The 27,496-nt window shown below is 40.5% G+C and overlaps 1 protein-coding gene across 5 annotated transcripts in view; it reads left to right on the top strand.

Moving 5' to 3' along the window:
* dnajc6 (DnaJ (Hsp40) homolog, subfamily C, member 6) overlaps nucleotides 1-9,596 on the top strand; it is a 50,014-nt gene extending 40,418 nt beyond the window's left edge. For all 5 annotated transcript variants that reach the window (XM_037770228.1, XM_037770229.1, XM_037770227.1 and 2 more), the window contains 4 exons: nucleotides 134-478; nucleotides 1,401-1,552; nucleotides 1,992-2,168; nucleotides 5,933-9,596. In XM_037770228.1, the coding sequence (XP_037626156.1) occupies nucleotides 134-478; nucleotides 1,401-1,552; nucleotides 1,992-2,168; nucleotides 5,933-6,034 (776 nt within the window). In that variant the 3' untranslated portion in view covers nucleotides 6,035-9,596. The remainder of the gene's footprint in view (nucleotides 1-133; nucleotides 479-1,400; nucleotides 1,553-1,991; nucleotides 2,169-5,932) is intronic.
* The last annotated feature ends 17,900 nt before the right edge of the window (nucleotides 9,597-27,496 follow it).

Genomic DNA, 27,496 nt, shown 5'->3' with positions numbered 1-27,496 from the left:
GGCGATTAGGCCAAAATCTTCTAACATGTTTTCTGGTAGTTCAATAAATAAAAAGTACATATGAAATAATCACATTGTAAAGCCTATTTTTGTCTCCACTTTGTCTCACAATCTCCGCCTTTTCCATTATCAGGTTCTGGCTTCTCCAGCAAACCCACCACTCCTACTGGAGCTGCCCCATCCGTCCCTCCCATGGGCTCCCCATCGCGACCTCCTCCGTCTCCCCAGCACGCAGAAGGGTGGCAGCCCAACGCAGGAGCAGGCTTCCCCTCATGGCAGCCAGGTGCTGGAGGCGGCGGTGGAGGATGGCAACACCAAGGACAGGGACCTGTCGCAGGACCGCCGCAGCCAAAGCCCAGCCCCAGCCACGCCCCCATGCCTCAGCAATCGCCCCAGAACCGACCCAACTACAACGTCAGCTTCTCTGCGATGGGAGGGGGCTCGCCCAGCGCGGCGGCCAAAGCACAGGCTACCATGGGTGAGCAGAAGATGCTGTCTGTTATGATGCACATGTTGTGGTCAGGTTGTGAATTTGTTAAATTATTATAGGCATACATATTTCACATAAATTGCCAAATTCTCGAAGCTAGATGCCCTGTATACATTATATCTGTTGTCATTATATCAAATGTACCTTAAAAGGGAGATTTGTGAAGTATTTAATCCTCTGATCAACATGGAATTGGACAAATATGCTTGTTTAATGCAAATATATGTATATATTTATTATTGGAAATCAATTAACGACACAAAACAATGACAAATATTGTCCAGAAACCCTCACAGGTACTGCATTTAGCATAAAACATGTGCTCAAATCATAACATGGCAAACATAGAGCCCAACAGGCAACAACAGCTGTCAGTGTGTCAGTGTGCTGACTTGACTATGACTTGCCCCAAACCCATTTTCATTCCCATATCTTGAGGTCAGAGGTCAAGGGACCCCTTTGAAAATGGCCATGCCAGTTTTTCCTCACCAAAATTTTGCATAAGTTTGGAGTGTTATTTAGCCTCCTTTGTGATAAGCTACTATGAGATGGTTGGTACCAATGGATTCCTTAAGTTTTCTAGTTTCATTAGATACCAGGATCTTCACTCGCACTCACTAGCTTCAAAACTCAGCCCGCTACAACCTTCGAAAGATCGATTGCGTTAAAGAAATTAGTGACATTAAAACAAATTTGCGTTAACACGTTATTATCGCGTTAATTTCGACAGCCCTTATCTGTTGCATTACTCCTCTCTACATAACAATGTTTATCTGTATTGTCCTTGTTACATAAAGTACTAGGCACATTCATTCTTCAGTGGGGATGGATCTATCATTCAGGAAGATAAGTGGCTTAAAACAGCTTTAAAATGTCTGTTTTCTGTCTTTGTGTTTGCATCCCTCTCTAGCACCCCCTAAGCCCAAACCCTTGCATGCCAACTTTGACGACCTGCTGTCAGGTCAGGGCTTTGCAGGGACCAAAGAGAAGAAAGGGCCCAGGACTATAGCGGAAATGAGGAAGGAGGAGATGGCCAAAGAGATGGACCCTGAGAAAATAAAGGCAGGGGATTTTTCTTTTCCCATGTGATATTGAGTAACATCTGTGAAGAAAATAAGGAGTGGTTTGTTGTTTATTTGTTGTCCCATGACTCTTGTATCACTACATCTGAGTAGAATTATAGTTTGACATCAGTTCACTGGGTTTTTGTCACCTGTTTATCAGTGTACAGTAGCACAATAGAAGCAATTCAGTGATTCCCAAAAGTAACATAGTGTACTCAAAGCCCTTTGGCTGTTAAAGCCGTTTTGTGTATTTCATAATTAATGAAGCAACCAATGTAGGTCTCCCATGACCAAACTCTGGTTCGTCTAATTACTCCTTTAAACATATTTCACCAGAGCCAACAAACACTGAAAGCATTCCTGCTAATAATTGTTCCAAATCTGGTCATCACTGGCTAATGGCTCCCCCTCTCTCCCCTCTCCTGTTTGTGACCCAGATTCTGGACTGGATCGAGGGGAAGGAGCGTAACATCCGTGCTCTGCTGTCCACCATGCACACTGTGCTGTGGGAGGGAGAGACGCGCTGGAAGCCCGTGGGCATGGCTGACCTGGTTACTCCAGAACAGGTCAAGAAGGTCTACCGCAAAGCAGTCCTGGTCGTCCACCCAGATAAGGTGAGACACACAATGACTGGTGGGCTTCATAATTATAAAGTGAGGATCTTTACCTTTATGCATACTCTGTCCCTACATCAAACAAGTTCTCTTTTATTTACCCTCCTGTTTTGTTGACATTGGCTTAATTTCAATCGATTAAAATATTTAATCGTGATTAATCACAAGGGAGTGGACAAATATGCTTGCTTTATGCAAATGTATGTATATATTTATTGTTGGAAATCTATTAACAACACAAAACAATGACAAATATTGTCCAGAAACCCTCACAGGTACTGCATTTAGCATAAAAAATATGCTCAAATCATAACATGGCAAATTCAAGCCCAACAGGCAACAACAGCTGTCAGTGTGTCAGTGTGCTGACTTGACTATGACTTGCCCCAAACTGCATGTGATTATCATAAAGTGGGTATGTCGATAAAGGGGAGACTTGTGGGTACCCATAGAACCCATTTTCATTCACATATCTGCAGGTCAGAGGTCAAGGGACCCCTTTGAAAATGGCCATGCTAGTTTATCCTCGCCAAAATTGACTGTAAGTTTGGAACATTATTTAACCGCCTTCACGACAAGCTAGTTATCTACATGATTGATACCATGGATCCCTTACGTTTTCCAGTTTCATATGATGCCAGTATCTTCACTTTAGCTTTAAAACTGAGCCCGCTACAACTTAAAAATCGCAAGTTGCATTAAAGAAATTAGTGGTGTTAAAACAAATTTGCGTTAAGGCATTATTGGATTACAAGGCCCCTTGCGGGTCCCTGGACTTTACTTTGGGAGCCACTGAGAGACACATAACATCTAAGGATTAGTAAGTGGCAACATTAAAAGGAAAATGTGAGTGCGTGTTTTTTGTACTTAACTGAAATTGAAGATGAACTTTTTCACACATGACATAACGAAAGACAGTAATACAATAAAAACAACCACAATAATCAGCACTTCAATCAACCGATAACTCACTGAACCGAAAGTAGTTTTCAGCCAGTCAAATAAAGAGCTACTGTCCTGGTGAACAGTGTGAGCAGTGTCATGAAGGTGGGTAATGATATCACCAATCGTAGCGTTATATTCAGGCACAAAGGTGCAACACTCGGAACCGATAACAGCACAAGTCCCTCCTTGGGCTGCCAAAAGAAAATCCAGAGCTGCTCTGTTTTGCAAAGCTACAAGTCTGACAGAGGCGAGTTCGCTCGACAGAAGCATGAGAGCCCTACCAGTTTCATTAGCTATAACTTCTATTGCATGAGACAGATCGGCGATTTGATCCAACGCAGACATAACTCCGTAGACAGGAAGAAGGGGGCCGAGCACATTCTTGAGAATTGATTGATGATGAGTCCCAAAGACGTCTGTAAGTCCACGTCGTTCCCGTTTCAGAGGTTTCTTGGGCAGGGAGTGAGCCACTCTCATAGCTGGGATGACGTACGCCAATCCGCAGCGTCCTTTGTAATCCACGGGAAGATGCGGGTACGCCAGGTTTCCACATACCCAGTACATTCCCACAGGAGAGGAGATGGAGCAGCTGGCGGTGCGGTGAGCCAGAGCGCTGAAGCGAGCCTGACCTGCTGCTTCTAAACAGTGCTCCGGTGCCGAATCCAGAGGTTTAAACTCAATATCGGTTTGTCTCGGGTCCCATTTGAATGTGCGAAGGCAGTCCGAATGTCCTACGGGTGTCTCGCCGTCATTCTCGAGACACCAAGAGAACTTCTGAGGGATGATCAGTATGGGGACAGGTTTGGGGGTTTTGAGACATCTGTAGCAGTTTCCATGTCCTGTAGAACAGCTAAGAGGTCTCATTTTGGAGAAACTGGAGCAATCAGGGTGAGAATAGGACTGAGATAAGGGAATATGCATCAGGTGGCAGGTGTCACAGTCGGAGGCAGGTAAGGCCATCAGAGGTAAGCCTTCTCCAGCCGTGTAGGGCATCAGGCCACAGACGTAACAGCTGGAGTTAGGGCGTATGTGGTTGGCTACCTGCCATGCCATAGTCAGAAAAATATTGATATCATCTACTCTTGTATCTGGTGTTTTCAAAACCGTTGGTGGAGCTCCCGTGGAGGACTCCACCAAGATCAGCGCTAGGAGGTGCACGATCAGGGCCATTGTTGCTATGAATCCACACAATCTGGATCTTCACAGTCAGATTCACAAGGCTCTAGATGAACATCAGCCGTCTGGAAGGCAGTTTGAACCTGTGAATACATACAGTAGACGGAGAATGACTCACAGCAGCACAACTCAACAAACCTCAGGTTCCTCACTGTCTTTACAACATGCAAAGCAAAGGAAAGGCAATCAAAACAATTTCAAACTTACCTGTGGTTTCAGTGGCTCGAGCGTCTGGCTCTAAGATATGTTGTAAGATCACCAGCAGGCATGCAAGGAGAAAGCACTTCTTCTCACCCCTCTATCATCCTCTCTTTTATCAGAAAAAGAGCGTAGGCCCAACCCAAGACGTACCCAATCACAGGGGTCTAGTGAGTGAATCACAAGATCAATTCCCCACTGATCAATCACACACATTACAAGATCAAAGGGTTTAAATAATCAGAACGAGGCAGACTTAGAGGCTGCTTTATGTCAGATATGTTTCGGTTGCATAAGCACACAAAAAACATGACCACCTTTATTTGGGATAATAAAAAGTCAATGCATATAAGGACACATAAAAGCAGGGTGTAGACACGTGTAACGTATAGTACATGCATAAACACACAAAGATGCATGCACGCACTTCCAGACTCCCAGCATTTAAACACGCACACACACACACACACACGCACACACACACACACACACAAACACACACAGGTGTTGATTATTGTTAAGAGAAAATATAGAACATAAATTGTTCACGCAATGAACTTAAATCAGTCGTCACAATAAAAGCAACATAAGATAGAGACACAATATAAAAATAATAAATAATACAAATAAAAATAAATATTATATATTATATTATTAAGTATAATAATTTAGTATTTTGTAGTTTTCTGTGTGTTTGAGAATGTTTTGGAGTTTTTTTGGGGTTGTGTTGTTTTGCTTTAGAGGCTGTTTTTTAGACCTGCTGGTTGTTAATTTGTCACTTACATTTTTTTCCCAAAGGTTCATCACCTGTGTGTGAATGCATTGATATTGTACGTGTGTGTACGACGATGGCGTATCAGGGCCATTGTACGCAAAAAAAAAAAAAAATGAAGGAGCCGGAGGAGGAGGGTAATATTCCGTAAAAAAACTCAGAATTTCCGAGATTAAAATTATAATAATATATATCTAATATAAGGGGAAAAAAATAAATCGTGTATTCTCTGAGATTAAAGTGTCAAATTTACAAAAAAAACTCACAGATTTGCAAGATTATAAAGTCATAAATTTACGAGAAAAAAAGGATATTTTCTGAGATTAAAGTGGCAAATTTACAAAAATAAACCTCACGAATTTGCGAGATTATTTAATCGTAAATTTACGAGAAAAAAACTTGTTAAAATACCTACAATTATTATAATACAATTATTTATTTTTTTTTAACCTACAATGGCCTTTTTTTTATTGCAGCCATAGAGTAAATCCACACTGAGTCACATAAGGCTTGATATTGAAGCTCATGAATTTTAAGAGCATGTTTCAGCTTTATAATGTGTGATCTGCTATGTCAAAGCAGGTGTTTTATATCCGATATATATCCAGAGGTGGAACATGTTTTCAGGAGATTTTCTTGGGTTTAACTGTTTTTTTTCTGTTTTCCCTCACAGGCGACGGGACAGCCCTATGAACAATATGCCAAGATGATTTTCATGGAACTAAATGACGCCTGGTCAGAGTTTGACAGCCAAGGACAAAAACCCCTCTACTGAATAAATACAGAGAGGAAGTGAGCGTGGAGAGAGCGTCCCTCCTGATTCTGTCATCTAATCCTAAAAACGTGTCACCATTTCTGGTCAACATACTACACCCGACAACATCTGCCTTTATACCTGTGCTTTGACCCGTGCTTCTCTTCTCACCACGCACAAACACAGAACATCCAGCTGATCTGCAAAGATGGCAAAAGACAGCAGAACGTCCAGCGTTCAAACTGACTCAAACGACTCCCCGTAACTCAAATGTACCTACCTACTGTATGTACAGGTGCAACATTGCCCTTTCTCGTTGAGTGTCCTTAAACAGACCCACCAATAAAAGCAGAGTCACCGGGACGTCTAGAAAAACAAAAGAAACTCTTGATTGAGAGGAGACGGATCAAAAGAGAGTGAGAGACGGCGGACCTGCGAGATAAGAGAAAAACACATCAGGGAGTGAATTGAACAAGCATTTCAAAGACTGCTCTAAATAAGAGAATCAGAGCGCCAGATAGTCTGTAAGGCACAAATAAGCATTTAACAGCAATCAAGCCTTTTACCCACAAAAACATTCTGTTGTGCTTTGTGTGAAATTTGGATCCACGATTAGTTCTGTCATATCAAATCCACAGTTTTTCATGCAAGTGAATGTTCGTAGAAGTACGGAAAAGTCAAGTTACAATAGCTTTTTTCACTGGCAAACCTGTTTTCCATCCAAAACAGGCTGTTTAGAGGTACAAATTAACAATCTATCTAATTTAAAAGTGCTATGAAAGTGCAAAGAGAATGAAAGCAAACTGCTGTTACTGCATTTGACAGTAACTCCATTAGCCTTATTTATTACGTCTGCTGAGGATAATTGAAAATGACGGGCTCTACAATAAAAACACAGGTCAGAAGTAGGGGTGGGAATCACCACAATACGATATTATCACGATACTTAAGTCATAATACGATCTTATTGCGATTTTAAACATTTTACGATATGCTGAGTATTGTGATAAGATACTGTATATTGTGATTTATTACCTCTTTTATCTGCAAATGATGCAGTTTGTCAACATCTGTTTTATCTAATAAGATAGTTTTCACTCAGAGAGTCAGAGTTTTCAATCACATATCTAGAGGTCAAGGGGCCCCTTTGAAAATAGCTGTGCCACTTTTTCCTCACCAAAATTTAGTGTAAATTTGGAGCGTTATTTAACGTTCTTCCGACAAGCTATCATGTTCATCCTTACATTTTCTAGTTTCATATTATACCAGTATCTTCAGGCTGAGCCCGCTACGGCCTGTCATAAAGACAGTAATGTTGGTCGGGATTGCGGGTCTCAGAGGGTTATAAAACCATAATTACCAATTCGCCAAAATGTTGTGTAAATTTGCAGCGCTATTTAGTGTTCTTCTTCTAACACGGCATGGTTGGTACCAATGGATTCCTTAGGTTTTTCTAGTTTCATATGATACCACTGATCTTCACTCTACTGTGTTCTCCTTCTCCTTTTAAGACTGAGCCCGCTTTAATCCGTCAGATTGTTAAACCAAGAGGTTAATAGTTTATATAATAGAAGATCGTCCATGTATTGATACAATATTGTCACCCAAAATATTGCGATACTATGCTGTATAGATTTTTTTCCCCCACCCCTAGTCAGAAGGCTTCTACAATTTAAATTCCCGACTTAATATTCATACGACAGATAAACAAAAAGGTGTTTTTACTGTAGGAGATTATTGGTGTATCTGCTGTAATCGAACCTTGTGTGTGTTTCCTTGTTTGCAGGGAACTGAGGATTGTAAACTGTATTTTAGGATTAGCACATGTACAGTTCCACACATGGAGCACCTCGAGGCCTCATACGTACTCGCTCACACGGTGTATTTTTGAGAGGGAGCTCTGTGAAAGCACAAACTTTTACTCGGTGCAGCTTTGAAGGAGAGCCATTGTTATTTATTTATTCGTTAATTTTTGTTCCGTTTTGTTGTTTTGTGTATCGGACCTGCTGCGTTATTTTGGTTTGAAAGAACTGCACATGTCATCAGCTAATGTATGTAAGGAACAAGTTGACACTGGTAAGACTATATCACATTTTTTTGTGTGTATAACCTTTTATAGTCTATAACTACAGAATGGCACTTATAGTGTTGCTCATCTGACGTTTCTACTTCCTGCAATTCAAACAGAGTCTTAGGTTGATTTTGCAGAGATGGAAAATGTTCTCATACTGTAACATGATATGTAAACTGTCAAGACTGATAAGTGAATTAATGTGCTTCACTTCTTCTTATCTCAAATTCCTAATTTCACTCAGATCATACATATATCTGCTTTTATCAAAACACGGATTTGCAGCAGTTGCAACATTTTTTTTGTATTACTTTATGTAATTTGTTTACGTTTGTTTACGACATTTCCATCACAGCGCTGAACCTTTTTTAATTTATAATTATCATGCAGCTTTTTGTCTGGATGTGTAATACTGACACCATTTCATATCAACGTGAGGTGCAACACACACGGCTGCACATGTTGCAGATTTCTAATAAGTTTGAATCCAGAACAGATTTAAATACTTTTCATTTACTTTCAGTGACATGCTGATGTGATTGTTCCTCTGTATGATGGAAATTGACTTCCTGACATTAAAAAGTATTTCACAGTCCTGGGATGAAGTCCATGGGCCAATGACAAATATACAGTATGCACAAAACAGAATATTTACTTCTTAGCAAGTGGAAACTGAAGCAATCCTCAATTTCCTTTTGTGGTTTGATTCGGACACTAATATGATCTTATAACATCCTCTTAACCACAGAGCTTTACTGTAAAACCTAACTTAGCATTTTTATTCTGACGTTTGACATCTGTTATCAAAAATGTGTCAATTTCACACGTAAATTAAGCAGAATATTTGCCTTCACATGTTCATGAACTGTTCTTTATATTGTTTTCATGCTCTCTCTCTCTCTCTCTCTCTGTTTTGGAGATATAGATTGTTAACCATCATAATGTTTTTTCCCTTTGTTGGACTTCATTATTTCCCGAGGATTCACGGTTTGTTCATCTGTGTTGAGGAGTTTGACTGACCAGTGAAAAAAAGAGTATGACTGCTATAAAGCGCTGTTTCTTCAACTGGACAGACTGAAGTGGATCCCTGAACAAGACTCTGGGTCTCAGGCAGAAGATGTTGAACTCTGATCTGGAGACTACTGCTTTTCTTTGGTGACCTACCAGACACAGGAAGTGTTGTAGTATGCGCTCCTGTGAGGACCTTAATGTGAAATAACCCTCATAAGCTCCCACGCTGACTGACTTCTCTATCTGCAACCTTACGGCTATGTTAAAAAGCTAACCTCTATATTATAGTCAATGGATGTGTGTTGTTTGAAGTTGTATGGAAGTGATCAGATTTGGATACAGACTACTGTACGTTATGTGTTTGCCTGTCTGCTGTTCAAGTATTACTAAACTGTGTAAAACTTCTGTTCATGTGTTCCTTTTCAGGTCTGTTTACCGTTACAGGATGTACATAATGATCAAGTGCAGTGCACACAAATAAATAGTAAACAGAAAACAGAATTCATCAGGTTTTATGTGTCTCTTGGTTTTGATCACTAGAGGGCAGCAGCGTACAACACATAAACTACACTACAGCAGTGTGCTCATTGATGGAGCTAGTACTCAGATCATTTAAAAGTACCGGTACAACAATCTAAAACTAACCTAAAAGTCCTGTTCAAAATCTTACTTAGTAATAGTATAGAAATATTATTTGCGAAATATACTTAAAGTAGGCTATAAAAGTCAAAGTACTCGTTCTGAAGAAGAATGGCCCATGTGAATGATGTATTATCATATATTGATGCATCAGTGCTTGAGTGTTTCCCAACCTGGGTGTCAGGACCCCTTCAAAGTGTCACAAGATGAATCTAAGGGGTCATGAGATGATTGATGGGATAGGAAGAAGAAGAAAAAACAACATTCGGATGCACACATTTCTATTCATATATTTTTTTTTCTCGCAAAAAAGTGTATAATTTAACCTGTTAGGGCCTCAAATAGTAAGTTTAGAGGGTAAATCCCACTTTGGTGGAAGAGCTAAAAACTCATAGACATCTGAAACATGACAAGCGGCCTCAACCAGACACTGCTTTCATCATCATCAAATAGATTGGGAACCATATGAGTTTAATATTTCTTTACAATGCATTGTATTTAATGCAAAACCATTATCAATCATTATTGAAAAGTAACCACTAACTATAGCTGTCAAACAAATGTACCGTAGTGGAGTAACACAAGATGGAAATATGACCTCAAAACTGTACTTAAGTACAATACTTGACTAAATGTACTTAGTGTGATTACAGGAATATTAGACATGAACTTTGTGTTGATTTAGCTCTCCTGTTAATCAACAGCTAGTGATATCATCCATGAGTTGAAACCATGTCATGTCTGTCAGTTGGAAGTCAATGTGACCGTTTCCCTATAAAAATGTCTGCTTTGTGCTTTAAAGGTACAGCGTGTAGGATTTGGCGGCATCTAGTGGTGGGGTTGTAGATTGAACCAAGTGTACGACGTGTAAGACTGCGGTATCGTGAGCCACCGAGTGCAAAACCGTGGTGACACCTTTCACCTCACTCAGATACCATACTTACTATAATAACACTACTTAAGGAGCAACGGAAGTCGAACAGTGGCTGGCGGCACAACGGTCTTGCACTCTGTGGCCCACGTTACTGCAGTTTTACAATCGTGTCAGAGAACTACGGTGGCCTGGTAAAAATGTGAAAGTCTCTCTCTAGAGTCAGTGTTTGGTTTGTCCGTTCTGGGCTAATGTAGAAACATGGCGGACTCTGTGAAGAGGACCCGCTCCCTATGTAAATATGAAGAGCTAATTCTAAGCTAATGAAAACAACAACGATTCTTAGTTTCAGGTGATTATACACTAATGAAAACATGGTTCTGAATATTATATTCCATTTCCGCTAATAGATCCCCCGAAATGTTACACACTGTTCCTTTAATATCCGTGATACAATATATGTCATGATTTAATCTCGGAGATAATCCCTCTCAGAGGAGGTGCAGCATTTCAACACTGATGTTCATGAAAACAGACTGTAACAATACGCTGCATTACAATGCCGCTGTTCACGACTTCATCTCCTCTCATATGTGACCAGTTAGGGGGTTAGGATAAGTTTTCCCCTGGGGCCCAGATCCGGGAAAAACGGGATTGCAGTGTCAGTGTTTGACTATCCAGGAGGAAATTTGGGGTAATTGAAAAAAACTCCCCCCAATCAATGATTCATTGTTAAAAAAAAAAGTTACTGCTGCTGCACTCTTCAGTTTTTCCCTCCTCTAACTCTCTCTGCTGACGCACTTCCTGAGACACACATTCGGCCCTGATGGATGTAGGTCATCAGCATTTTATGTACCCCATTAGGCACAAGTCTCATAGATGTTTAGCTGTTACACACACTCAAAGAGTTTTGAATAAACATCTTGATACCAGCGAGGAAATGGATGTCTTTTCAGTGAATGAAGACATCTTCACAACAAAGGGTTAAAGTTGCTGCTGCTACTAAGCGCTAGATTTAACATAAAACGTATAAGAAAATGACAATAATTATGAAAATGCAATGGAAAAACTATCAGTAAATCTAATCGTAGGAGCTGTTTTTTCTATGTTTTTACATGTAAGCCACACCTTTTGTTTTGAAATCGACTATATGTGCCTTATTTCTATGATGTGTTTAATTTGTTCTAATAGTTTGCACCTGATTCTACCAATCTGTTTAATAATAAGCCTGAGAAAAGCATTTGCCAAAACGTTTGCGCTCGCGTTAGTCTTCTGCATTACAGTAAAAGAAAAAAAATATACAATGAATGAGCACTCAATTTTGTTGGGTCACCCCTATATGCTTCTCTTTGGAGTATTATATTCCCTAAAAAGTGAGAAACAAACTTAATTTTCAATACTTTGACTTCAACTTTTTTAAAATTGTGATATACATACAGGTACATACATGAAATTGTACAGTGGACTGCTGTAAAGCGCCCAGAGAGCAACTAGGGGTTAAGTGTCCGCTCAAGGACACTTCAACACGCTGACAGAAGGAGCCTAACCCCTAAACCACATATTTCTCACATTATGAATGAGATACTCATCATCCAATGGAAAAAAAGACCATACAAAACATTAGACTGCAATAATGCTGACTTTAAAAAGCCATAACTCGCCGCAACCCTCCCAGTGTCTTCGGTACATAACTGAACAGGTGACTCATCTAACCCTGACTTATTTTTCTGTCTGCCCACTGAAAGAACAACTTGATTTCATCTGTGCATCCCTCCTAAGGTGAATAATGTAGCTTATAAACCACCAGTGCCCTATTTTATTCAATATATTTATGATTTTATATGTTCATTGATCGTATTGTAAGCGTAGTGTTATATGTTCATCTTTGGCTTATTGTTTACAACTTCGTCATCGCACTGCACAATAAGATTTGATTGTCTGCATTTAACAGAAGAGGTTCGATTTAAAGCCAAGCTGAAGACTGACATGCTGTTCCTGAAGTGTTTTGAATATATTCAAGGTTCAGTGGGACCGGGTGCACCTTGCTTTCACACAATAACAGATGGTATTAAACCGAGAGAACATTGTTTTTATGCAGGGAAGTTGTGAAGGTGGATAATGAATAAATGATGCCCCCCCCGCTCTGTCAAGCACTACCGTCAATTTACTCATAAGATGCTTCACAAGACCTCCTGCTGGAACTGACTGTGTGTAACTGTGCTCCTGTGAAACCGGATATGTCTGGAAAACAGTGCACGTTCTGCTCTGCTTAAGTAAGTTTGGTAAATAAATAAACTTTAAAAAAAGAAAACTTAGAGTCGTACAAGGACACTATGCACTGTTGTTATCTTAAAGGCAGCAGGGAGACTCTCATGTCCCCAGAGATGTCTTTTTGGAACATTAAATAAACATTTTCATGTGGTCTCTCCAGTGAATGGACATTAATAGAAATACTGTGCATTTTTGGATTGTTCATTTGTTTGGAAAGTCTGTGATTCAGCTTTCTAGTGTTTGTATGCTGTTAGTGGTGTAATAGCGTGTATGTACTATTGAATAGAATAGAATAGAATAGAATAGAGACTTTATTGTCATTGTCATTGAAAACAACGAAAAACAGTTTAGCAGCTCTTTGCAGTAAAAACAAACATTAAAAGCAACCATAAAAACATTCAAAACACAATAGACAAATAAATAAGTGCATTATCATAAAGTGCAGGTGCCATGATTATGGTTCAGCAGCTAGTGTCCTCAGCCTTTGGGGGCGGCGGGGGGTTCTACACACTTGACAGCCTGTGGGTAAAAGCTGTTTCGTAGTCTGTGACTACGGCGCCATCTGTCACTGTGAAATCAGTGAGTCAGATGTGCAATGTTCAAAATATCAATAATAGAAACAACATGCTATATATTTATTGCAAAAATACTTTCTGTTTGAAGGTTTATTCACATTGTTTAATTCACAATAACCATAAGAGGGGAACAACAAAACAACCGAGCAGATCACCACCATCTTAGTTTAGTGTGTTAGCATGATAGCACAATGATTTACTAATTAGTACTAAGTGCAGCTCAGGTTGATAGGAATGTCATTAGTTTTGCAGGTAATAAATCCAGCTGTTGGGTACATCCAAGTCATTAGTTATCTACAGAACATGAACGTCTGTACTTAATTTCATGGCAATCCATCCAATAACTGTCGAGATATTTCACTCAAAACTAAAGTGTCATTGTCTAGGAACAAAGAATGTCTTTACCAAATTTTGTGCCAATCCATCAAGTAGATGTTGACATATTTTACCGGATAAATGGAAACTTTGACCTGCTGGTGATGCTAGAGATAAAGTCAAGGGGATCACCAAAGTCATTAGGATTCATCCTCTGGGCATCATTGATGTCTGCACAAAACAATCACGCCAATCCGTTTGATAGTTGCTGAAATATTAAAGTGAAGACCAAAAGTGTGGACCAACTGACCAACAGTGCCATCTGTCTGTCTTTCTGTACGTCCTTTGCATATCTCGAGAACCATTCATCTGATCGACTTCACACTTAGTGGGTGTATTGCTCAGGACCCAAGGCAGCGCAGTGTTGAATGTGGTGTAATTTGGCCAGATGGTGGCGCTATAACAATGAGCTTTACATTTGGGCTGTAACTTTTTAACCATAGGTCTCTAAAACTAAAATACTAAACTAAAACCAAAAAATAAAAAATCCTTGATTTTGTGAGTCTAGACGAATCTATCTATATAAAGGCCCAATTGTTTTTTATACAACGGTTCTCGACAACGCTGAAAGCAGCACTTCTAAGGGCCAAGCAATCAGCCCGTTCCGGACAAGCAGGTGCTCCGAAAGGTCACCGCACTAGTCCATATAAAGCTACATCGCAAGCATGGCTAAATCACCATGATGGGAAAAACAGGAAAGCAGCCTGATTTAAAATCCATTGCTTCTCGTTATAATTTTCATTATGTTTATCAGCAGGCAGGCTAGTTGAGTCTGTATTTTGAAGTGCTCTCTGGCCTCCATATACTTTAGCAAGACCACAGTGACATTATCAATTAATTTCCCCATGACCTGCACTCCCTGATACTCTCAAAATCTCTCAGCAACGTCATCCAGTGATTAAAATGCAGACTGAAATGTCAATGCAGGTTCACTCATGCTATTCTCAAGGTTGGGGCTGTGGTTGATGGGGGTTGTTGACCAACAAAACAAATAATGTTTTAGGGAGCTAGTTTGCAAATCATCGATTAAAAGCAATGTGTTTTATGTCTCTGTGAAGCTCCCGAAGATGAAGCGTTTCATTATGACTGTTTTATGGGAGAATAGTTTTATTACTGCGGCTCTCTTTGTGCTGAATCACCCACTTTCAGTATGTATTTCCACACAATTGAACAGACTTCCTCTGCCATCCTTTAAATGTCATTAAACATCACTCTGATACAGTAAAGTGCTCTGATTTCCCAGTCTACCTAAACTCTCCTCGCTACATGTAGTGACTTGATAGAAGGGAACAATTTCCTTCTATGTGATGCAATAAGAGTTAAGGATATTTTATGTGTGTGTGTGTGTGTGTGTGTGTGTGTGTGTGTGTGTGTGCGTGTGTGTGTGTGTGTGTGTGTGTGTGTGCGCACGCATACATTAAGAGGAATGTGTATCTTGCATGCCAAGACAGATATTGCTGCCTGGGAGTGCAGATTTCACACAGGAAACAGAAACAGAAACATTTGATTTAGTTTCAACATTATCTTTGGCATTTCCTGCATTACTGCTTCTTTCACAGGTGACAACAAACAACAGACAATGAGCTGATTTACTTATATATAAAGTTTAAACTCTCAGTGATCAGTAACACTGGATAGAGATTATCCCAGAAAGAATGTGAGTCTTGAGAGCCATGATGAGCAGCTAAGGTTCCCCACTGACAATCACCACCACCAGAAAAGAGACAAGAAACCGAGAAGCCACGTAGTGGAACCACCTGATTATCTCCATCCAGCTGCAGGGGGATGTCCCTGACCTGTGACCCACCATCCTGAGATGTTCTTGGATTAAAGAGACGAAACATCAATGAAGGATGGTTCCCAGCTGAAGACCCAGCAACACATGAGGTCACCATTTCTGACGGCTGTCATCAGAAAATGTGACCTCATAAATGTATTTTGATATTTTTTAATTTAAAGATAAATTCACAAAACTCTAAAAGAAAAGCAAAAGATAGGTCTAGTGGGGTCACATTTTCTGATGACAGAACCTGAAAAACTGATGCACGAATGATATTTTTGTGCCAAATGATTAATTAGCCAAATTAGAAGCAGAATAGGACCCACAAAACACTGACTTATTTCTGATTACTGACTAACTTGTGTGGACTATGTGTAACACAGTACAATATGTACGTACACATAACCGTTAGAGTACTTTAAAAGATATCAATGAGTTTTTTGTAATCTGTAAATCACAGGTGATGTGATATAAGGCATATAAGTGTGAAGGCTTTATGGTGTTTTCAAACCACTTCAGGTGTCATGCAGGTCAACTTTCTAACTCTGCTGACAACAGCAGAGTTTTGGTATCTTACTGGAAGTTTAAAAATAGTGGTGTCCCAGATGGCTCTGCCACCTCACAAGCTTCGGTTAAATGTCACATGCAGCTGTGATGGAAACTAACAATGGCACTATGATAATAACTTTTACAGGCATTTGAAATAGAAAGGCTGTTGTTGGGGTTTTGTTGCTATTTGCTTCTGAAACTATACTTAGCTACTTCTTCTTTTGGGGTTGATCTGATTATCACTTTTTGTTGCGGGTGCAGACGCAATGTTTAATCTTAAATTTGATTATTCATCACTTCCTTTGCACATTTAAAAAAAAATTTGGCCTCTTAGGGGCAGCACAAAAAGCTGTTAAGACAACACTGACGTCCTATAAAGTTGTTGTGGTGAACGTGTTAGCAAACAGTTACCTATTTACACATCCAGCAGATACAGAGCAACATTAGCATTCATTCAGATTTGTATCTCTGGACACACGATAAATCTAAATCCAATGTTCTCTCTCCTTTTAGCTCTGTTTTTGGTCTCCACCAGCTACTGATGGAGCTACGACCCTACGACGACAACACGGACAACTCCCAGACCGGGCAACGTCGTGGTAGCGACCTGTCAATCACAAGGTAGCCACGCCCTAAAGCATCCCCTGCTTTATGGTCTATTTGAATCTAAATGTGACCATAATTTAAAAATGAACATCATGCTGTATTGACGAAGACTTGAAACTAGCGATTGAGACCATAAACTCATGTTTACAATGTTTACTGAGGTAATAATTCAAGTGAGAAGTAGGCTCATTTTCTCATAGACTTCTATACAATCAGACTTCTTTTTGCAACCAGAGGAGTCGCCCCCTGCTGGCTGTTAGAAAGAATGCCAGTTTAAGGCACTTCCTAACTGGCTTCACTTTTCCGACCCAGAGGTAGCCCACTGGTTCATCAATACAAGCAACTTCAAGTTCTGCATCTGTTGTAGTGTACAGGCACTCAGTTCTCTGTCCCCTTGCAGCAGCATGATATTCAGTTATAGAGGTTTTTCTTCTCACTGATAAAGCAGCATAAAGAGAGTTTGTTTTGCCTGGTCGGGTTCAGGGGCTGCTGTCAGGCAGCTCTTGGCTAGAGTGCGTCAGAGGTATTATGGGATCAAATATCATTCGGCACTTACACACACAGGCACACAGAAAACCCCTCTGTACTGTACCTCGAATAGAGGGGAAAATTTGAGGCGACCACTGACAGAAGGGCAGGCTTGTCACTTTGGTCGTGATTATCTACGGCTCTGTGAAATCCCTCTCTACCAACAGCTACAAATATACACATCCAGTCCATGCACATGTACACAAAAATAGAGATGGCTTTCATCCAGTAAACTCTAATCCCCATCGACATTTAGAGCGCATACACACCTGCAGATACACAGATAGTGCAAACGCATTGCATGCACACAGTGGCCTGTGTGCAGTGCTGTGAGTGATTGGTGTGTATTCTGACACCGTGGATCAGAAATAGCCCCTCATACCCAGAGACACACTGCTCCACATAAAGCTCTCTGTTTGTTACTAGAAATGTTCAGGATATCAGCTGGAAGGCAAACTTTATTTCCAATGGTATACTTCTGGAGGTCTGCCGGTGTGGAGCAGCTGGTGAGTAATTTTTTCTCAATATTATATTACAACACTTCATGAGACATGGAACAAACGTTGTGAGGTGAATTGCACCCTACGCACGCTGCCCACAATGGCTCACCTGATTTGACAATTGAGAGCTTGCTTATTGTTTTAATACAGTCACTGAAGTTGTTGTAGCATTGCCGTTTGTTTGTGAGGAGAAATAATGAACAAACACTGTGGGCTCAACCTTGTGTTTCTCTTCAGTGTGTTCTTACTTTCTTTCATTAATTACCCTGAGCTCTTTGTTGCAGTCTATCTGCTGCTTTCTCTCTCTGCATTGTTACTACACCTCCATAGTTTTTGCTTCAAATTTTAATGACGCAGTACAACAGGAATCACAGACATTGTGACAGTTTGGTATCTTTTCCTCTTGTCACAAATGACATTTAAAATGTATTATTTTTTTGTTGTTTTAAGTTCGAAGCTGCTAAAAATCCATACATAAAAGAATACTTCTACATTTTGGGAATTTGTTTATTTTTCTTTCCAAGAGTGAGATGAGAGTATCTCTTATGTCTCTGTGTTAAGTACTGGAGTCAGGCTATGTATTCTTATACAACGAGTGTATGATATCTTACAATACGAAAAGTTATCCCTCATTTTTCGTGCGTTTTCCAACGAATGTCCAGCAACAAGGGATGCCTATAACAATTTCTGCTCCAGTCTTTTCAAAATAAACTTCTGTCTTCACAGGAAACAACTATGTTAGGTTTAGGAAAAGATTGTGGTTTAGGTTAACCCCCTGAGACCTGCGACCCCGACTGACTTTACTGTCTTTCAGAGGCTCCAGTAGGTTCAGTTTTAGGGCTAGACTGAACACACAGATATCATATGAAATTAGAAAAACCTAAGGAATCCATTGGTACCAACTATGTTGTTGGGCTAAATTTTAGCGAGGAAAAACTGGCATGGCCATTTTCAGAGGGGTCCCTTGACCTCCAACCTCAAGAAATGTGAATGAAAATGGGTTCTCTGGGTACCCACGAGTGTCCCCTTTACAGACATGCCCACTGTATAATAATCACATGCAGTTTTTTTCATGCTGTATAAAAGTGTTATTTTCGCCTATACTAAAATGGTGTATTTGAATATTTCTGCATACTGGGGTCCCTAAACAGTCTATAATTACATAAATTGTGTATCACTGTAAAGCTAAGACTCTTGTGGATTCATTGAGCCCAATTGTATTCATGTGTGATGATGTTAATCCCATAGTGTCATTGTAGTGAGACCATTTTTTGAAATTTGACCTCATTGTATAAATTGACCTGTGGTGACCTCTAGGATAATCACGGCCTCATGAAACTTTACAGCCACAAACTAGAGACCTAGGGAATTCAGGGGATGGATGGCTTTCCTAGGTATATTGACAATAAGGGGGTTTCTGAGCAGTTTCTACAACAGAAGTGCTTGCAATCCAATCGCCAAAAAATGCAATTCTCACAGAAATCTCAAAATGTCAAAAGTGTTTGATACCAAATCACGGCATGGCTTTTTCTGTGGTGTTCCTCGAGGTCTTGGTGTCTTAATTTGGTATTCTGGAGGAATTATTGATCATTTTTATCAATTCTCGAGTGGTAAAAAATCTGTGTAACAAATGGTAAAACAGCTCTCTTGTTCAGACTGCAGTATCTGAGGCTTCACTAACAGCGAGTTGAGATCAGGTGCTTTGGCCACAGACACATTTCAGACAAGCCTCGGGCCAAAGCCGTCCAGTCTGGCCTCAATCGACAGTCCAGTGCTAGATTCTCAGAGGTAGAGACTCCGGTTTCTCAATCTGTGTCAGAGCTAACAGCCATGGTCATTTAGCAGGGGCCCATTTTGCTGCCAATTGGATTTATTTAAACTATAGGAGTGCAAAGGGTGAGGCTATGATCACAGAGATCTCCATGGTGATGAGGGGCTCCTGTACTGTTTGCTCAGTTGGACCTCTAGGGCTGAATTTACACAGCAGCTAAAAGTGTAAATGATTATTTAACCCTGTGCTGCTCCAGTTCATCTTCATGTTAAGGCTGTAGCTTCCATTAAGGACACTCAGGTCTTTTCATTGTGCAGTGGAGCGGTGGAGGGCTGGGGAACCACACTAGAGACCACCGGCAGGTCAGGAGGTGGGATGGTGGCCAGAGGCTTTGGGACCAGATTCAGCCACTCAGGAATGTCAGAAGCTGAGATGAGATGAGATGGAGGGCTGAGGAGTGGGGACCCAGTCCAGAGTCTCAGCAGAATGACGGGTCACGGAGGTCCACTTCCTCTTTTGGGGAGAGTCTGCAGTAGCAGCAGAGTGCTGGTGCACCTGGGGAAGGTCAGCAACACATGAGAGGATGTCAGGCTCCAGTAAACTTCTAACTTAACAACATACTTTTATTATCTCACAAGAGAGAAATCTACATCAGATGCACTGCAAGAGGACTACTGTTTTCAAATTAAAAGACCATTCACAGATTCTGTCTATTTTACAGGATTTTAAAGATAGAGCCGTGAAGATTTTCAATTCAAGGCCAATAAAAATAAAAAACTGACTGACACATTTTGTAAAACTGCCTAATACTCTCGGGGATTACATTATGAACAAAACATAACATAAACAGTTTCTTTATCCTAACTTGGAGAATCAAATGTCTCACCTGGTTGTTCCTGCAGCATGTACACCGTCTAGCTAGGCGTCCTTACACCCTCTGCCCAGCGTGCGGAGATTCTCCTTCCTCTGTAGTAACACATCACACTGTAACGATACACACTCTGGAGTAATTACATGGTACGTTGTGAGCTGTAATCTAAAGCGTTACAGAAAAAAGTTGTTTGTTATTTAAGTTGGTTGAATTAACTGCTGCTATTTAAATAATTCAAAAACTTGCAGGAATATAATTAAATGTCTAACTTATAAATAAAGTCCAAATAATTGAAAAAGACTTTCTTTTTGGTGTCTGGGAGTGTAGGGTGCTTAGGCGAACCTCGACTCATGAGGTTCGACTCATGAGCACAGTCGTTCTAAAATCCTGTCAGCAGGTACAAAATCAGATGAATTCAAAATCCTGTCAAATCCAGAACAGAAAAAACCCTGGTTTCAAAGTTTTAGGAGTATTTTATAACTTTATTGAGCTCCAACATTGACGGCATGACAAACAGATATGTGTTCAGCATGCTGATGTTCCTGTCTGTCAGTCCCTCTGGTCTCCTGTTACATGAGTTTACTGTAATTAGCACATCATGACCAAAATGTTCTGGAGCTGTGGGTCTGTCAACAAACTGCCTCACTTGTTGTGTTATGGTAAAAATGCTTTTAGAGGTACAGCCGTGCAAACATTCTAGGAAGACGTGATGTGTACTTATTGGAAAATATCACATCGCATCGCAATTCTCCACTTTTCCCATTTTCTGTCATTATCGATGTCCACTTTGTCTACCGCTTTAATTATCATCCATATACAAGCACTCTCAGCACTACTGTTTCTCTCGTATTAATTCACCCTCGCTTCCTACTTAGATTTCATTCTGTGCTGTGTTTTGTATTTTGGAGGTAACTTGTTTTATTGACCACATGAATTTGTACACAAAATCACATGACTCCTCAGGCATTGCTAGATTTGTGTAGCTCATGAAAAGGTCAGGCTGCATTAATGTGGCGGGAATGGAAAGCTGGAAAAAAACATGGTCGGTTAAGGTAAGGTATTGACCTTGAATGGTTAAGGTTAAGCATTGATGTCAAATAGTTTAGATTAGGCATTGACCTTGAATAGACAAAGCTGCATTGGGTAGAATTGGAGAAAATCTGATAAAAAAAAGTTATTTTTATAGGTGCTCCTAACGGCATCTGCAAGATTTAACAGGCCGGAGGAAAACAACCAATCAGAGCCGAGCTGGAGTCTGCCGTCCAGCTTCCGTCTATGAGAGCCACGAGTCAATCACTCGCGAACTCCGATCAAACGGTCAAACTAGACTAGAAAGGTTGTGACCAGGCAGCCATGTTGAGATAAGTTGAGGAAAATACCAAGCACTGCCCACCAGCTGGAGCAAACGTTCTCATTTTACAGCTAAACAGTACACTACAAGATGTTTCTGAAAACATTTGAGGCGAGAAATAGGCATTACAGTAACAGAATATTGATTCATATTTGATCAGCGCTGCCTAGATTGACAGTTTGATCTGAATTCATGAGTGATTGACAGCTGCCTCTGTTGAATGAACAGCCAATAGGAACGCTCTTTTTCTGAAATGACCTGTGATTGTCCAAAGTCTCCCGTCACAGGCTAGATTTTGTAAAGCCTGAAAACAGAGCCATGAGGAGTTTTTGCCCAATAATGCCAAAAATATTCTGCCTACTGCAGGTTTATACCGACCTCGAATGGTTAACGTTAGGCACTTACCTTGAATTGTCAAGGTTAGGATAGGTCGATGGGCAGCGAGTCTTATGAGAGTTTTTGCAAGTTTTCACAATTTGTGGGTTACCCTTCTAGACACGACCAAAAAACAAGGCTGGACAAACAAGAGTGTTTCAGAAACATAAGATGAAGTAATTTGCAGTTTCCTTTGCTTTTTAAAGCCCACCTTTGTTTTTCATTTAGAAATCTGAAATGTCTCCTGGCGAGCTTCAATAAAGGAGCAGCTTGATTAGAAAGCAAATCTGGACGGCCTCAGTCTGAGAATAAACAACCAGGTTTGCAAGCCAGGTTTGCTCGGAAAACATTTGAATGGAAAACAAACAAAACAATACGGGTGATTCGATGGCCCTAGCCAGGGGAGTTTGATTCAACGAGGGCGGATGTAGCGCTTTCATTCATAAAAACACTGCAGGAAACTTCAGGACGCTCAAATGACACTTCCTCCCCAGGCTTTATGTCCAAAGAGCTTTCATTTAGAAGAATAAGAGGCTTTGAATGGCTCAGGGTGCCAAACTGATGCTGCTGAGAGGATGCAGAGAGACATTAAGGTAGAGATCAGAGGTGTGACTCACTCTGGATGTCATTATCTGTTGCTTGACTGATGCAGACTTCTTCAGTGAGAGTGGGCGCTGAATGAAAACATCAACTCATGCAGAGACACAAGTGGGTTGTTGGGGAGTTGTGAGCATACTGTAGAAACTTAATTACAGACTGTTAAGAGACTCCCAGTGGCTTGATATGAAATCAAACTCCCGCATTTCTACATCCTTTTGCTCTCTTCACTTTCCCTGACTGCCAAATCATAATTCATCCAAGACATTTCAGAAAACAATCTTAAAAGCATTTATTGCTCAGATCATTTTTTTTTTTTGGTGGAACAGGTTCTGGTCCTTATTGTGTACTAGGATTAAATCAATGTGACTTTTAGAAGTGTTGCTGTGTTGGTGACAACTTTTCAGTTTCATTCAGTCTTTAATTTTTGCGGATAAATAAAAAGAACGGAAATTAAAAGAAACAGTGTTATGACGGCAAACTGACACTACAAGCAGCAGGGAGGAACAATATGTTAAAATTGCTCACCATTTCCTATAAAACCCTGATTGGTTTCAAGGCAGTCACAAAAAATTATACTAAGGTGATAGCAGCACTAAAACAGCCTCGAACTGCCACCAGATGACGATCCCCTACTTTATTGTGCTGGCTGGGAGGAGACGACTCACTAGGTTTGAGATAATACAATGTGATGACGCACATGCTTGGCATCGGGACGCCTCAGCACTTTCTCTCTATTCCAGCCAAACTCTCTAATTCGTTCCATATTTGTTTTTTTCCCCATGAAGATGGAAAGAAGAGTCACACTCCCTTATAATATGACTTGTCTCTCAAAGGAGAAAGCGTATGAGCATATAACCTACTTGTGTGTGGAATAAGTGACAAAACAGTTGTGTGTGTGTGTGTGTGTGCAGAAACAAGGTGGAGATTGTATCCCAGAGAGAGTCAGTGAGTGTGGTTTTATGAGTGACTCCATCACACTCTGATGATCTGGTTATTGCAGTGCAGAGAACAAGCTGAGAGTCAATACTGCTGTCATTTCATCACATCATCGCACACACTGCTGTACTGATGTGTGTTTATGTCGGAGTGTGCATAAGACAGAGAGAGGGCGAGAGTCAGAGGCAAAAAGAAAGAAAGAAAGAAAGAAAGAAAAGAACCACAAGATGAATAAGACATGCTCATCTTACCCCTCAGGCTCTTTGCTTTGCTTTCTGATGCTAAGTGTTACCACACACGAACCTTCATCTCTGAGCCTCGCTGCTGTCACTACCAGATGTTATCAACTCACATCTGGCAAAAATGTGTGTTGTTCACGTGTTGTGCATCCACAAACCCCAACAACAACTGCTCTGTGTGTTTTCCAGGCCGGTTTTTGATCTAGCGGAGGAGTATTGCCACTAATAACAGGCATTAAATCTATTCGCTGTGGCTGTCTCGTTAATTCCTGCGAGACCTGAGGGCTGTACACACTGTTTTTTCTCACACACACACACATACACACAGTGTGCACACATGACCTGAATTGAGGTCCAGTTGTGTTGCAACACTCAGGAAAACCTCCATAAGAGAAACAAGAAGGGGCAATAAAAATTATTAAAGTAAATAGTAAAGTACTGCAGGGCTGCAACTGATTTGTTTTTAATGTCAATTACTTTCTTGATTGTTTTTTTTTTTCAATGAATAAAGCATTGATTTAAAAGTCCATTACACGTTGGCATTTTCAAATTATTTGTTTTGTCCAATGAACAGCTCAAAACGTAAAGATATTCAATTTACAATAATATAAAAAAAGAGAAAAGCAGTGAATGTTTACGATTTTTGCTTGATAAATGACTTGAGGATTAATCGAAAATCAATCAAAATTGTTGTTGCTTAGTTCTGTTGATTTAATTAAAGGTACTAAATTTGATATCCATACCATTAAAGGCAGGGTTGACGATGTTATCCAGTATGTACTGTTTGTTATATTGGTTGAAATGGTCTTTACACCCCGACAGCAATCCATTACTTATGAGCTCTGAGAACGGACCGGAAACGAGCCGTCATCTGCAGCTGCTGTAATTCTGTAAAAATGAATCACTGCCTTGAGGTCCGCTAGGAAAGAACCAATCAGATGTCTTCCTGCCTCCCTGCTCGTACTCTACCCTTGGCGTGCACCAGCCTGAACTCAAAGCGCGTCGCCGACGTCAAGTTTACTGGAGAATGGAAGAGAAAACTCAGCCAAAGGTAGCACTGCCGCGGTTACTTGTCATGAGGTAGCGTTGTTGAGTTGAGGTCCTCTCTCCGCTCTGTGTCTGTGAAGTAGTTGCGATGCGGCGGTGCTCGTGCATGTGTGTAGGGGGGCGTGAGTTTAGACGGGTTTAGATGGAGCTCCTGAGGCGATGCTACTTTCAAATTATGCTAGCTTTCCAACATCGTCGACCTTATCTTTAATAAAGCAGCGAACAACTATTTGTAAAGGTATAGAGGAGTGACGTCTACCTGAGCATAGAATGAATTCGCTCTCCCTCTGTGTGTGTTGTTTACCGAGCTTCTCCATGCTTTGTTGACATAGCTGGGCCAACCACGCATGCTTTTAGTGCATGTGAGCGTGTCCCACAGCTAGCTCACAACTCTGCACTGCTCTCATACGGCGGTTTAAGCTGATAACACCATCCCAACTGATGCTGTTGAGGCGAAAGCGTAGCACCCATCCTCCAGTTCCCCCTCCGGTTAACACTGTTAGCTCAGTCTGCACTGTTGCCGTTGTTTGTATTATGGATGTAAAGAGGGAAAAGTGAGAGAGAAGGCAAATGGTTTCATATACTTCTAAATGACACAGTCTCAATGTTTTTTTCCCATATGGAGGTTTGGGCACATACTGCCTTGACTCACTCTCTTTTTTTCCTCTCTGCTTCTCTGACACTTTCCCTGTCTGTCTCTTCTCTAACAGGTCTTGATGTTTGGCAGGTGCTGTGTCTCGTGCAGATCTGCAATTGGAAATCTTTTCTCTTAACTCAATAAACAGCCACTGAACGGTGGAAACATTCCATCTCTACCATTTTTCCTTTCTTTTATATATAGTGATTGTCCTAAAATGAGTTGAGCAGAAGAAAAATCAAAGTGAATCATTGTAAAGCGAAATGTAATCAATCATTCTATAATAACAATGTATCAAATGACAATGTGAAGATAATGTGAAAGGGATCGCTCATAGTGAAGAACCTACAGAGAATTATCTACTGAATCTGCAGCTCCCTTCGGCTTTATGGAGCTTTATAGGGATTCATTGCTCAACATCAAACGGCATTTAGCATTTAGCAGGTAAAGAGCCCGATATTTCCTTCAGGAGTTGGTAGAGACCAAAACAGAGCTAAAAGAGAGTGAATATTGGACTTACATTCATCAGACTCCAAATGAAAGATAATGTCGCTCTGAAACTGTTTGCTAACCAGATCCAACCCGTTCTCATTTCCATGGCATCAAATACTGAAGCTTTGTCACGCCGCTTGGCGTCTGATATCGACGCACAAGGAACTCTTTAGTGTCTGTTTGAGACGGACTGGGATTTCAAGTAACAGCAGTGTAAACCTATCCACATCATTATTAAACGCTCAGAGAAAGTGGTTCAGGAGTGTGCTGACGTAGTTTTAAGAGTGAAAAAACACCCATAAGGAGGGCGGGAGTGGAGGTAGATGGGTCCAACAAACACAGGGCTTTCATCCAGGAGACCGCTGTTCATGTCCTGTGTGTTCACAATGTTAAGTTTCACTTTCACTTAACAAGCATAGTAATTTTAAGCAAAACCATGTTGTATTTTTTAAACCTAACTAAGTGGTTTTGCTGCCTAAACCTAAGCGAGTGTTTTTATTGAATTCACAGCGTTAACCACTTGTTTACTGCGACTGTAGTGGAGCATCTTAGTTTAAAGCGCTGTGCTGTGCGTTAGAAAGTGATGCCATGGGTTCCTGACCAAGCGTCAGTATGAGACAAGGTGGGATGAGAATGTGTTGCAAGTTCAGCATATCAACTTAAAAGGTGATAATATGTCAGTGTTGTGTCTACAGCTTGTTTCTGCTGCCCCCAAGTGGCCAAAAAACAAACAAACAGTTATTGCAGGTTTAAATATACAATATTGTGGGGAAAAAAACTAAGAACTTAACTTTTCATGGTTCACTAGCTTTGATGCTGATGCCAGCAAAAGTGGACCTTTTTTATCACACACAAACAACAACAACAACAAAACTTTTCACATTGAGGTCTGTGGATTATCCTGATATTAAGCTTTAATGAAGAGTATGTTATGGGGCTTTTTTGATTGAATAATATCAACCCATCACTGTGCACTTTGAATTGTACGAACCTGTATGAAAGATGCTATACAAATGAGTTTGACATGTCCCACCAGTAAGAAAGCAACACAGCAGAAGCTCAAATTCAGACTTTAAACCATCTCTTCAGAAACCTGTAAAGTGCCTAACTTCGTCACAATAAATAACCACTTTGTTTACACAAATTTCACAAAATTGTATGAGACTGTTTAGTTTTTGGATCCCACTGCCTTGTGTCAGTTCCCAGAATGGCAGACGTCAGCAGGTCCTACTGTCCTCTGGCTGATGGTCTGTGGGATTTTATAGATATTGGCAGCATTAAGCAGAACTCTAGAGAAACGCAGGGGTCAGCTGGTATTTCAGCAGACGTAGCTTTCGAGGAGACATGTGATACAGTTTTACTCTGGAAAAGACATCATCCCGCTCAAA

The sequence above is a fragment of the Sebastes umbrosus genome, chromosome 5, assembly GCF_015220745.1.
Source record: "Sebastes umbrosus isolate fSebUmb1 chromosome 5, fSebUmb1.pri, whole genome shotgun sequence".
In the NCBI taxonomy this organism is placed as follows: Eukaryota; Metazoa; Chordata; class Actinopteri; order Perciformes; family Sebastidae; genus Sebastes; species Sebastes umbrosus.
The sequence above is the reverse complement of the archived record's forward strand: the minus strand, read 5'-3'. Positions and strand labels throughout refer to the sequence as shown.